This window comes from Ctenopharyngodon idella, chromosome 15 (genome assembly GCF_019924925.1).
Source record: "Ctenopharyngodon idella isolate HZGC_01 chromosome 15, HZGC01, whole genome shotgun sequence".
In the NCBI taxonomy this organism is placed as follows: Eukaryota; Metazoa; Chordata; class Actinopteri; order Cypriniformes; family Xenocyprididae; genus Ctenopharyngodon; species Ctenopharyngodon idella.
In genome coordinates this window covers 37,513,059-37,527,369 of record NC_067234.1, presented here as the reverse complement: position 1 = coordinate 37,527,369, position 14,311 = coordinate 37,513,059, and the positions used below count along the sequence as shown (strand labels likewise).

The 14,311-nt window shown below is 38.1% G+C and overlaps 1 protein-coding gene across 5 annotated transcripts in view; it reads right to left on the bottom strand.

The window, feature by feature from the left end:
• The window catches only part of LOC127495196 (T-lymphocyte activation antigen CD80), a 28,949-nt gene that overhangs the window by 4,755 nt on the left and 9,883 nt on the right, over positions 1-14,311 (bottom strand). For 2 of the 5 annotated variants that reach the window (XM_051861886.1, XM_051861888.1), the window contains exons 1-5: positions 6,250-6,264; positions 5,263-5,345; positions 3,797-3,942; positions 2,929-2,972; positions 700-1,026 (exon numbers count right to left, since the gene is read on the bottom strand). In XM_051861886.1, coding sequence (XP_051717846.1) covers positions 700-1,026; positions 2,929-2,972; positions 3,797-3,837 — 412 coding nt within the window. In that variant the 5' untranslated portion in view covers positions 3,838-3,942; positions 5,263-5,345; positions 6,250-6,264. Of the gene's footprint in view, positions 1-699; positions 1,027-2,928; positions 2,973-3,796; positions 3,943-5,262; positions 5,346-6,249; positions 6,316-8,287; positions 8,303-14,311 lie in introns of those variants that run through there. The other 3 variants (XM_051861890.1, XM_051861887.1, XM_051861891.1) reach the window with 3 other exon arrangements.

Genomic DNA, 14,311 nt, shown 5'->3' with positions numbered 1-14,311 from the left:
TGAAGATGAACGAAGGTCTTACGGGTGTGGAACGACATGAGGGTGAGTAATAAATGACAGAATTTTCATTTTTGGGTGAACTAACCCTTCAAAAAAATAAAAATACAAAATTGACATTGATGGCTGATAAATAGGCTATATCCCATCAGTTGAGATAAAATATATTCATAACACTTTAGTTTAGGGTCCAATTCTCACTATTAACTAGTCGCTTATTAGCAGTACATTACTAGGATATTGGCTTTTTATTAGTACTTATATAGCAGATATTAATGCCTTATTCTGCATGCCCATATTCTACATCCCGTAATCCTACACAATACCTAAACTTAACAACTACCTTACTAACTATTAATAAGCAGTAATTAGGGGTTTATTGAGACAAAAGTCGTAGTTAATAGTGAGAATTGGACTCTAAATTGTGACAAATATAGTTTACATAACCAAGAATAAATAAGCATAATTTACCAAATTTGTCAAATTGTAATTATTTATGATTTGTCTTTTTGAAAATCCTGTTGTGTTACCTTGTTGAATTTATGTGAATTTCAATTCAGTAAATTCCTCTTTCTGTCATTCAGATTCAACTTCCTGTCTTGGTCAATCTGATTCAAATTCACACTCAAAAACTGAAATTCAGCCGATTCTTCAATTCTGAATTCAACCCCAACCCTGTGGTCTGTTCATCTTGTGCCTTACCTGTGACTTTGAGATAGATCTTAGGCATTTCTTTGAGCACCGTGCTGAAAAAAACAACACATTTGTACAATCCTTCATCAGAAACGGAGACATTTGTCATTTCCATGCTGAGGTCTGTTTTGTTCACTTTGGTTCTGTTCTGGTACTCAGGAGAAGCATCCAACTTTCTGGTTGAATCAAAACCGTTGATGAATATCTCTTGACTGTCTTTAAGAACTCTCTGTATGTACAAGCGCGTAACAGGAATCCCGTGCTTCTGAATGTGGCATCTGAATGTAGTGGTGTCACCCAAAACAGCCGTGATATTCGTCGGTGGGCCGCTGTCATCTACACAAACACACAACACCAGGACAAACAGGTCAGATTTGAGAAGCATTTCAGTCATGCATTTCATGAAACTCTGATTATTATAAGGCAAATGTACCTCAGTGTGTGTGTGTGTATATATATATATATATATATGTATATAGGATATTTTCGTACCGTATTGATATAAAAAAAGTAAGGATGCATGATATATTGGCCAGCATATGGGTATGGGCTGATATATGTTCATTTTTAATGTCATCGTTATCGGCCCGATAAGAAAATTTGGTCGCTATATTAAAGCCGATAAATAATGGATTATTTCCTTCAGTTGAGACACTTTCAGATGCGCACTGTTCGTAATGATGGTTTTGAACTGCTTGAAATATGATTGAAATCACTTCAAAAAGGAAAATACAGTTAAGTGCAACATGTGCAGCACAAGTCTGTCATATAGACTACATAATATTATAATGAGAACATAATTGTGTGTGTAGGACATGGATTTTAATGGTGAGACTTGTTTTTGTAATCAAGCCATCAAAAATTATATCAAAATTTGGATTTAGATTTATCGGCCAATATATCAGTTATTGGCTTTCAAATATAAAGAATTATCGGTATCGGCCAAAATTTTCACATCGGGTCATCCCTAAAAAAAGAAAAAGGCAAAGAGAAAGAAAATATATTCCATTCTTTGTTATCAACAGCATGAAGCGCTTTCCCAGAGACAGAACTGCAGCAGGTTTTTGTGAGTTTTATGAAAAGCTATTAATTAAATCATAAAAATTTTAAATTAAAATAAAAAATTTTAAAATGAAAACAATCAAAATAAAACACTAAAAAGATGAAATATTTTATTTGTTTACCCGCATTTCATGTGACCATTAACCGGCATCAGAGAACCCTGAACTTAATATTATTATCATTTATTATTAATATTTTGCTTTTTTATTATAATGATGGAATTTTATTATCAACTTAACTTATTAGCTTAAAATCTCAGGGTCATCTTCAAGTAAATACAGCAGTCAACATTTGAAGTGGATCAAAACCTTTCATCAAAGTTGTCCTAAAACCTTCTTCTCAGAACAACTTTGATGAATTTGGGGAATCCCTGCAATGCATGTGAATATGAAATGACGTGAATTTCTGGATTTTAATGTATTTGAATGACAAAAGCCTTTCAACGACAGTAATGCATGGTTAAATGACTTATTGAGTGATAATTCAAATAATCATGTGTTCATCAGGAGTTGACTGGATATGCATTGAAGCAATGTAAAGAAAACTCTTAAAATTGAAATGATTTCTGTAAATCCAGTGATCAGCTCTCAGTTTTCAGTGAAAGTCACATGACCAGTCGCTGGTCTATCTGTGAAATTCTACAAAACTGGAAGACTTTATGAACATATATAAGCAGTAGGCTATTTTAGAAAGGAACATTTCAAAGATAAAATCAATGAATTATGCATAATTTACTACTATTGAGTATAATCAGTTAATACCAAGCACTATTTCTAGTATATAACAGAAGGGTCTGGTATGTCCCCATGTATATAAACGTGTGTGTGTGGGTGTGCAGATGTGTGTGTTTCATTTAGGGTGATTCTGTATGACTTATTTCAGTGGTTTAGAAGTCTTTTTCTTACTGTCCCAAGTTTTGCTTCCTTGTTCTTTGAATGTTTTGGTGTGGAGGTGCATTCCCCACCTCCTCCAGCTTCTAGTAATTCATCCCTACATCCAAACTTATCCATCGCCCCGTAACGTTTCTCTTTCATTCTCTATATTTAGCAAATTATAGTAATTAATAGGCCTTTTTTATTCACTAAACTAACTCGGCCATTGAACACTGACAGGTAAAAATATAAAATGTGCATGCGATCCTGCGAAAATGCAGCATAAATCAGAGGTCGTTCTTACCATCTGTAGCTGTTACCAGCACCAAGGTCATGACCAAGGCCAAGCTGTCAAAAACACACAAGCAAGAACAACCATTAGAGAAGACACAATCATGTGCATTAGCATAATCCGCTAAAAAATTCCCATGACTCACATCATACTGCTTTAACAAAAATAACTGCAAAATCAGGGCCTTTATCACAAGACAACTGACTTGTAGTAGATTGCTTGAATGTTTTTTCAATTCAAACAGTACAACATTTCACTTCCTCATCAGTAAGCCAACATTATAATATAATACTAGTACTAATTAACAGGATGTCAGTAGTACGCATCATGTGGATTTATTGGACTTTGCAGATGCAACATTATTGACGTATAAATCAACGTCAACACGTCTAAATGTTGAACTGAAACAAGAGCTCTGTTTTCCTGGTATTAGTTTAGCGGATATATTTAATCATTCGCGGCCCTTAAAAGCAACTGCGTGCATTTAAAAAAAAAAAAAAAAAAAAAAAAAAGCATCAGGAATGAAAGATCAGGAATGAAATCCTGCTAATCAACACAAAAAAAACAGCACATTGCAGTGAAAGCAGGACAGATGCCTGAAGCAAAATGATTTCCTGGTGCTTGGTGATAGATATCTAAATATACCAATGCAAACACAAACACACGAGCAGTACTTCCCTCTTAGTTCAAAGAAATAAGTGAGCCATAAACGACTAACACACACATACAAAGAGCTGTATTATTGAAGACATCTCATAGACTTCCTATTATATCATCTCCTAAACTCATGAACCAATTCTCACAGAAATCATTAAAGACCATCTATGTGTCCTTAGATGACACTAGTTCTCACAAGTATAACCACACACACATACTGTACCTGTATCTGTGGGCGTATGAGCAGAGCAGCGTTAAATTCATGCTGATGGAGGTGCGTGAACGTCAGGAACACTTACAGAGAGCAGACTGGCTTCATGTCCTCCTCATCCGTCTCAACTTGAGACTCTGGAAACAGGAACTACACGCCTACAGAGAGAAAGGGGCAGAGAGGTGATGTCATCTCATTTCATATCGATACTGTCAGAGGGAATTCCCACAGGGCACACCCTCCAGAAACACATCAGACTGCTGAACAAAGCGATCTGATGAACTGAGATAAACAGAATGGAATGAAGAAAGGAAACTGATTGTGCTGGTGTACTTCAGGCAGAGGGAATTACATTCGCTTTACTTCAGAATGGATTAAACTAAAACTAAACTGATTGTGCTACTTTACTGCAGATGATATTAATCTAAACTGAAATGAATCATGTTGCTTTATTTAACTAAACTGACCGTGTTGAGAGCATGAAACTAGACTGATTTTTTTTTTTTTATTGGGCATTTAATGAAACTAAACTACCACAGAGAGCATTCAACTAAAGGAAACTAAACTAAACTAAACTGTGTTGCTTTACCGCAGGCAGCATTGAATTAAACTAAACTACATTTTACTAAATTAAACTAAACTACATTTTACTAAACTAAATTAAACTAAACATGTTGCTTTACTACAGAGAGCATTGAATTAACTAAACTATTTGTGTCATTTTCTTGTAGAGGGTTTAACTAAAGTTAAACTAATTGTGTTGCTTTACTACAGAGAGCATTAAACTAAACTTATCTAAAATAAAATAAACCACATTTTACTAAACTAAACTGGTTGTGCCATTTTATTCCAGAGGTTATTTAACTAAAGTAAACAAGATTAATCAAACTAAAATAACTAAATAAACTAAACTAATTGTGTTACTTTACCGCAGATGGAATTAAACTAAAATAAATTTATCTAATCTAATCTAAACTAGTTTTAATGCGCTGGGTATTTAGCCAAAATAAACTAAACTAATTGTGTTACTTTACCGCCGATAGCATTAAACTAAACTAAACTAAACTTGTGCCATTTTACTGAAGAGAGAACTGAACGAAACTAAACTAAACCGCTCGTTTCGAGTTCATGTTTGTCACGTTACAATGAAATTAAAAGAGCTTTAAAAATGATCCGCATTCAACTGAAACTGTTAAAAGGAAATAAAAGCTTCTGTGGGCTGATCACAAACACAACACAAACAAAAAGGAAGAAAAATCAAGATAAACACTAGCATAACTACTCATTATCAGGCATATGTGTGTGAATTATCAAACCTGACACGCTTCACAGCACACAGTTTAACAATGTGTCAATCAAAACCCTTCATAAACCTGATCCAGCCGTACACGTGCCAACGGTCAAAGTGTGTGAGTGTGTTAGTAGGGAAAGCGATGAGACATGTCAGTAAAAACAGGGTAAAATGAGAAAGCACTTACTAAAGTTTAGTTGTTTGTCCTCCAGTGCGGTATAGATGAAATGAAACACAATAAGAAAACAGTTCCTTTTTACAGAGAGCGAGCTAGAGAGAGAGAGAGAGAGAGAGAGAGGAAGTGCTCTTTATTAAGTGTGAAACCTCAGATCATGTTTCAGAAAACAGACACACTATACCATCTAAATATAAGGTTTCACGATTAAAGCCAAATTAAAGTGTCTGAGAATGTCGAATGAAGTGAACTAAACTGCATAGGCTTAAATAAACTTAACTAAACTATCTACTGCACTGAATTGAGATAAACTACACTGAATTACGCAATTAAATAGTTAAACACACACTGAACAAATCTGCACTAAAGCAAACAAGGGATTGATTTGCAATCTTGGATTTCTTGTGTTTGAAACTGAACTGGCTGTATATTTTGGTAACACTTTACAATAAGGTCCATTGGGACTAAATTGGCCCACTTTTAGTATATAAAAAGTATACGTTTAAGTGTACTATAAGTAGTAAACTTTGAGTACACAACTAGTTCACAACTACATTTCTCATTTGTGCTGAATCTGTACTACAAATGAACTTATAAGTATACCAGTAGTTTACTATTTTAATACTTGAAGCACTTTTTTAGTATATTAAAGTACACTTTGAAATATACTCTCAGTAAACTACTAGTTTAGTAGTTTTACACTGCAAGTATACTTAATTAAGTATATCTCGATCAGTACAAGTATAGGCCAAGTAAACTACACTTTTCTGTCAGTATAAGTCTAGTATACTTAAGTGCAATTTTAAGTATATTTCTGTGAAGTACATAAAAGGTAGACTGAAAGTATACTTTCTTATTTCTAGTTTAAAAGAAGTAAACTTCTTTTTCGTAATGGAAGTGTTACATATATTTTTGTTGTGTCAACTCTGAAACATGATACACACATGAAACACTAGATAAAACCAGATTAAATCCAGCACTGTCTGTTTACCACCATACCTGGTTTTGCTATCTTTGCAGGAACCAAATGTGGAGATCGAGCTGTGGGGAGGTACCTTAAGGTCCCTAGAAGGAAAACAGCTGACGTTATTTTATATTAAAATTAATTTTACTGAAAAACAATAACAATAAACTCACTAGGAAATTCCCACATGAAATATAAACAAATGTTTGTGTGTGAATTCAGGTGAGATGAATTACAGACGTGACGTCACATGACATGCCTGAGTGATTATGTTCACACCAAACCGAATGACTGATGGCAATGGCTCTGCGATCACCCACACTTCTCCTCATAATTTCATGAGAATTCACCCACACAATAATGGCAGCAGTTGAGAAATGGTTTTAACATTTTACTCAGACATCCATGCATTTAGTATATGCATTTATCAGGAAGTGACTAACATTGCATAGCAGTTTATCAGTTCATGCAATTCCTGTGAATCGAGCCCTGACCTTTGCGTCGTGAGGGTCATGCTATACAGCTTGAGCTACAGAAAAAAGGACAATCCACCCAATAATGTGGAGTAGCTCAGATCATTTGCTTTTCTGGGAATTTTAAGAGAAATGTTTGAGTTCATATTGAGAGGCGTGTTACTTTTGAGCACAGTTTGAGAGCTTTTCACATTTGAACTAGTTAACCTTGGGTCACTCTAAACCCCAGGTATACAGAATCATGGTTATCTTGCTTCACATTTCACACTGCTCATAATTTAACCGAGGTTAAAAATTAATCCTGGATATTTATAAACTGGCGTTTACATTCCCAAACCCTGGGTCAACTTCATTATTTGCATATTTACAGTGTCCGTGACACTAATTGGATATTTACATAAACACTCTAGCATTGGGAATCCATATTATATATTGCCAACTGTACTATCAAGTATATACTGAATGGACTATTCGCACAATAAAGGTAAGAATTACGTTAAACATCTCTTATTCACCCCAACTGACGGTTTCCGTCGCCATTTTACATTTACATTACATTTTCCCTCCCACGACGTTTCCACAACTGTCCAAAACACGAATATGAGGCACGCGATTGGCTGTCCGTTGCTAAGCGTCTAGCCACAACGATTAACGATTAACATTATTAACATTATCGTTTTAAAAAAAAAAACGTTTTAAGTGTAAAATAATAGTTTACACCACAACTATAACGATAGCGGCACAGACAAACGATCACTTTCACAAAGTTTCCCAGCTCATGAATGATAAAAACACTGACAGCCAATCAGAATCCATCCTGCTTTAAAGACATTAAATGCAGCGCGCATGCTTAAGATAAACAAGCAATATTGTTCGTTGGTGTGGATGCTAATATAGTTTTCGTTCTTGGTGTGAACAGGCCTTTACATTGCACATGTTTGGAACCGGAATGCGAGGTTAACAGAGCAAAAGCGGCGCACCAGACCAGGGTTTTATAACCCCAGGTAAAAGTGGTGCTAATCCCGCTTCTAAATTACAAGTGTGAAACATTCCTTTACCCGGGGTTAAGAATGACAGGGTTAAGCGCAGTTAAAAGCATTGTTTCCCTGTTTAAAACTCTAGACACGTGTGAGATCACTAGGCTCTTTATCTCAGTAGAAGCATCTGAGAAGAAGGAGACTTAAGTAAAATCTCCATTAAATTTTACTTCCAACTAGAAGAATTAGATATTACAGTAATGTCATGAATTCAGAACTGATCACAGTCAGAGACTTTCTGTTCGTCCTTCTCTTACGGTTATGTGCTGTTGTGTGATTTTACTTCCTGTTGTTTGATATCCACTGTGCATTTGAGGATGTCATTGTGGTTGGGACAGACAGTGGAGGAATGCGGTCACGGCTCAACAAAAAAATCTGGCTAAGGAAAGGCATGAACACGCTGTTGTGCTGTGAAACGTAATCTGTCTGAAGCTGCTGTGTCTGTGACAATCGTTTATTTCCCAACTGATTTGACCTCAGTTGCTTCTATTCATGCATGTAGTTGAGATGTGTTTTACTAAACAATTTCTCTACAGTCAAAAATAACGATATCAATTACTCACCATCATGTTGCTCCAAACCCGTATGACGTTATTTCTTCTGTGGAGCATGAAAGGAGACGTTTCGCAGAATGTTCATTTTATACAACAAAATCAGTGGAATTTGTCAAGCTCCAAAAATGTCAGAAAAACACCATGAAAGTACCACAATATAACTAGATTTTTCTAGGCAAACACCCGCAATACCCTAGCACTTTGGCAGTGACAATGCTTGGGTTGCCAGGGCGTTGCTATGCAGTTGCGGACATATTCTAGTGTTAGTTAGAAAGGTCTGGGTGGTTGCCAGGGCGTTGCTATGCAGTTGTGCTAGTATTCTTTGTAGTAGCTAGGGAGTTTTGGGCAGTTGCCATGGCTATGCTGATACTAAGATGTTCTAAGTGGTTGCCAGAGTGTTGCTATGCAGTTGCTAAGGTGTTCTATAGGGGGTTGACACGGCATTGCTACGTGGTTGCTAAGGTGTTCTGAGTGGTAGCCAGGAAGTTCTGGGTGGTTGCTGGGGCATTGCTTTGCAGTTGCTAAGGTGTTCTGAGTGGTAGCTAGGGTGTTCTAAGTGAATGCCAGGGTGTTGCTATGCAGTTGCCAAAGTCTTCTAAGTAGTAGCTTGGAAGTTTTGGTTGGTTTCAGGGCTTTTATATGCAGTTGCTAAGGTATTCTAGGGAGTAACTATGGACTTTTGGGGGTTGTCAGGGCGTTGGTATGTAGTTGCTAAGGTGTTCTGAGTGGTAGCTAGGGTGTTCTAAGTGAATACCATGGTGTTGCTATGCAGTTGCCAAAGTCTTCTAAGTAGTAGCTTGGACGTTTTGGTTGGTTTCAGGGCTTTTATATGCAGTTGCTAAGGTATTCTAGGGAGTAACTATGGAGTTTTGGGGGTTGTCAGGGCGTTGGTATGTAGTTTCTGAGGTGTTCTGAGTGGTAGCTAGTGTGTTCTAAGTGATTCTCAGGGCTTTTATATGCAGTTGCTAAAGTATTCTAGGGAGTAACTATGGAGTTTCGGGGGTTGTCGGGGTTGTAGTTTCTGAGGTGTTCTGAGTGGTAGGTTGTTCTAAGTGGTTGTTACTATGCAGTTGCATAGGTGTTCTGAGTGGTTGCCAGGGCATTGCTCTGTAGTTGCTAAGGTGTTCTGGGTAGTTGCCAGGGCACTGCTGTGCAGCTGAAAAGATGTTCTGGGTCGTAGCTAATGTGTTTGTCAGGGCATTGATATGTAGTTGTGTTTAGTGTTGCTATGCAGTTGCTGAGGTGTTCTGGGTGGGTTTCTGTATGTTGCTATGAGCTTACTGAGGAATTTTGGATGGTTTCTAGGTGGTTTCTTACCATCTAAAGTAAAAAAAAAAAAGTGTCCACCCTCATGTCTCTGTAATATTCTGCTCTCTAGATCAGTAACTAAGTATAAGCAATACAGCAAACCTTACCTTAGCAAACACCACTGATAAATGATTCAGTCATTTCAGGTTGCTCCTCTCTCTCAAAGCTGTACAGGAATTCAAAGACATGTTTACCAACAATAAGACCGAAGGAGGCAGAGGCACATCACCTGGTCACATGATTAGTCACCAGCACCAGGACGACACACTTTACTGGAACACAGGAATTTTAGGGCATTTCCAGCTTGCTTCTTCTCAGCTCTCCTTTTCCATTTCTTGGTTGCTCACTTTCAATTCTCACTCCTGCTTATTCCATGACTCTAATTTCTTGCTTCCCTCAATCCCACAGCATGGTTCTTATCATCTGTCATTTTATATAATCAGGTTTTATGAACCATTTAGCTGCGATTGAGTGTGAGTACTCACACACACACAAACACGGAACAACAACATCAAACGTAGCCGAGTCAATGTGTGTGTGCTGTTCACTTCTGATATCATGAATATTTTAGGGAAATTCTTCCTTACACTCCTGTATATCTGTCAGTGATAAGCCTTCATATAGAAAAAGGAAGAAAAACTAAAGAAAAGAGGGATTTTTAGGAGTGACTGACAGCTGACACACCCTGATATCTGAACACAAGTGAAGATAAAGCTCATGACATTAATGTTTTATTATTTTTTTTAAAAATAGGTTTTACTTCCTGATACTCAATAAACATGACGTCAGATAGGACGGCTTTCCTGAGAACCGTTAAATAACACACCACAACACACACCCATGTCTGCGGTCAGTGTCCTGTGCGGTCTACTGCTGCTGAAAGGTCATGAAAGCAGAACACGCTACATGCACAAAGGCAATTCTAGGAAGAGTCTGCCCTCTAGTGGCCAGATAGAGCAAAGGCTATGTTTGAAATAGCATACTAGCATACTTCAGTTTTCTGCAGTACTATTTCAGCAGTATATAGTATGTATATACTGTGTTCACAGCATGCAATAAATGAATCCTGTATACCACAATGCAATATGCTCAACTTGAACTAAGTTGTATTTTGTATTATCTCTCTCTCTCTCTCTCTCTCTATATATATATATATTTTTGAATGCCTGACTGCTATGGGTTATTTTAGCATTAGAGCATAAAATACATTTAAAAAAGTGATTGATTATATCATTTACTTTATGGAATGAGTAATTCATTGAATTAAAGACATCACTGGCTTTGAATCTAATTATATAATTCATCCCAGAGCTGACTGTTTTGGTTCAAAGCGCTTGATTGAAGAACTTCCTAAAATGCAACTTCTAGAACGAAGGCTGCTGAAAATGTATTGTGAAATATTTATACGTTTTTGGTTTTTCCTTCCAGAGAATTAAAACTGAGCTGTTCTGAGAGACGTCTGGCATCTCCAGACCTCAAGTTGAGAAACACACAAAAACTGATTCATTAGAGCAAAATGGCATGTGATTGTTAGAGGTTTCCACTTCCTCCGTCTACTGATGACTGAAGGGAAAAGCTTACGCAAACATTTCATCATTCATGATCATGAGTGTAAATAATGCACTGATTCAGTATGAAATCATCTGTGTGGACATGAGAAAGGTGATGAAATGAATAAATGAAAAGTAAATGCAAAAAATAAACTTTTCATTTATCAAAACAGCTTAAAAATGTGATCACAGACATGACATGGTCATATAAGATGCTGCGTGACAACAACCAAACTAAATAAACCAAGACTCAAATTCAACTGAATGAAAACAGCTTGAAGTTTGTTATGGAACATGAAAGAAGGAAGGAAACCTCTGACGTACCATAAACTCTGAACTATCTTGAATTGTCCAGCCTGATTGTGCCCCCCTGTGGCTGAGGCTCAGTAACACACCTCACACTTACTGTAGTCACACACCATATTATCAGACAAGCACTCATTCAATCCCAGAATGCACCGCAATGAGAAGTGAACAATCCCAAACCACTAGAGCAGGGGTTCACGAGTTGATGAAAAGCTAATAGTTAAGTCATAATAATGTAAAATTAAAATAAATAACCAAGCTCGGGCCAGTACCGGCTAAGTGCACCATTTTTGTTGGCATGATTGTGGCCCAGTGCTGGCTCAGTTTCAGTACCCAGTCTCGGACCAGTACTGACTAAGTGTACCATTTTTGTTGGCGTGATTGTGGCCCAGTGCTGGCTCAGTTTCAGTACCCAGTCTCGGACCAGTACTGAATAAGTGTGCCATTTTTGTTGGGGTGATTGTGGCCCAGTGCTGGCTCAGTTTCAGTACCCAGTCTCGGACCAGTACTGACTAAGTGGGCCATTTTTGTTGGCGTGATTGTGGCCCAGTGCTGGCTCAGTTTCAGTACCCAGTCTCGGACCAGTACTGACTAATTGTGCCATTTTTGTTGGCGTGATTGTGGCCCAGTGTTGGCTCAGTTTCAGTACCCAGTCTCGGACCTGTACTGAATAAGTGTGCCATTTTTGTTGGGGTGATTGTGGCCCAGTGCTGGCTCAGTTTCAGTACCCAGTCTCGGACCTGTACTGAATAAGTGTGCCATTTTTGTTGGGGTGATTGTGGCCCAGTGCTGGCTCAGTTTCAGTACCTAGTCTTGGACCAGTACTGACTAAGTGTGCCATTTTTGTTGCCGTGATTGTGGCCCAGTGTTGGCTCAGTTTCAGTACCCAGTCTTGGACCAGTACTGACTAAGTGCGCCATTTTTGTTGGCGTGATTGTGGCCCAGTGTTGGCTCAGTTTCAGTACCCAGTCTTGGACCAGTACTGACTAAGTGTGCCATTTTTGTTGCCGTGATTGTGGCCCAGTGTTGGCTCAGTTTCAGTACCCAGTCTCGGACCAGTACTGACTAAGTGTGCCATTTTTGTTGGCGTGATTGTGGCCCAGTGTTGGCTCAGTTTCAGTACCCAGTCTTGGACCAGTACTGACTAAGTGTGCCATTTTTGTTGCCGTGATTGTGGCCCAGTGTTGGCTCAGTTTCAGTACCCAGTCTCGGACCAGTACTGACTAAGTGTGCCATTTTTGTTGGCGTGATTGTGGCCCAGTGTTGGCTCAGTTTCAGTACCCAGTCTCGGACCAGTACTGACTAAGTGTGCCATTTTTGTTGCCGTGATTGTGGCCCAGCGCTGGCTCAGTTTCAGTACCCAGTCTCGGACCAGTACTGAATAAGTGTGCCATTTTTGTTGCCGTGATTGTGGCCCAGTGCTGGCTCAGTTTCAGTACCCAGTCTCGGACCAGTACTGACTAAGTGTGCCATTTTTGTTGGCGTGATTGTGGCCCAGCGCTGGCTCAGTTTCAGTACCCAGTCTCGGACCAGTACTGACTAAGTGCACCATTTTTGTTGCCATGATTGTGGCCCAGTGCTAGCAGTGTTGGCTCAGTTTCAATACCCAGACTCGGGTATTGAAGGGACACAGACCAGATTCGGGCAAGTGTATTTGGACCAGTTCTGGGGCGTCATTCATCCCGCATCCATTCCGATTCTGGCAACTGCAACCGGGCCGAGTTATTTCTGCCGAAACTGGGCCATTATCAGGCCGAACCATTTTGGCTACCTTGGTCATGTCGTTCCAAACCTGTAAGACTTTCGATCATCTTCAGAACACAAATGAAGATCTTTTTGATGACAGAATGCTGTCAGATCTCCTTCCATTGACTTCCTTCGCAACAGACACTTTGATGCTTAAAAAAAGTTCATAAAGAGATCAGAAAACTAATCCATATGAATCAAATGGTTTAGTCCAAATTTTCTGAAGTGACTCGATTGCTTTTTATGATGAACAGATTTAATTTAGGCTTTTACTTGCATATAAACATTGATCTAACCTCTTGCAACGAACCTCTTGCGGAAGCTCAGACGTGCTGCATAACACACAAGAATGAACCTCATTGGTTACGATTTCCTTTTATAGAAGGAAATCTGACAGCATTCTATCATCAAAAAGATCTTTATTTGTGTTCTGAAGATGAACGAAGGTCTTACGGGTTTGGAACGACATGAGGGTGAGTAATTAATGACTGAATTTTCATTTTGGGATGAACTAATCCTTTAAAGTTGCCACCCATAATTATGTTGGCAGTTGGATAGAAAAACCTAAGGTCATCAATAACATCTGACACGTTTGAAATCAATTGTCTGTTCTGAACTCGATTATTATATCCATGAACATTTATCAGAAAAATATATTGTTCAAAGCTGTTCATTATGCTACCCCTAGATGTCATTACTTTACCAGGTGAATTGCAAAACAGAATGGCCAGTCCTGTGGATTTTGTTGAACTATGAACCATGGTCAAAAAGAATTTTGTCTCCCCATTTGTTTACCAAACATTTCTTACCCTCAGGTTTCGTGTGCGTGTCTTGTAACAAAATAAAATGTTTGTTTTTTTTTTGCCCCTTACAAAACAAACAAACAAAAAAAAAAAGCGTAAGAAAACACACTGACAACACACACACAAACACACACACACAGCTGTGGTTGCCAGAAATGTACCGTAAAAAATATGGTAGCAACATTTTAGGTTTTTACAGATTTAACTTTAATTTACAGTAAAAAAACGTATTTCATTAACTGATATAATGTTAATTTACCAACCTAATGAAGTACTAACATCCGTTTTGTACCTTTGTAATACGCTGACAACCACCAATA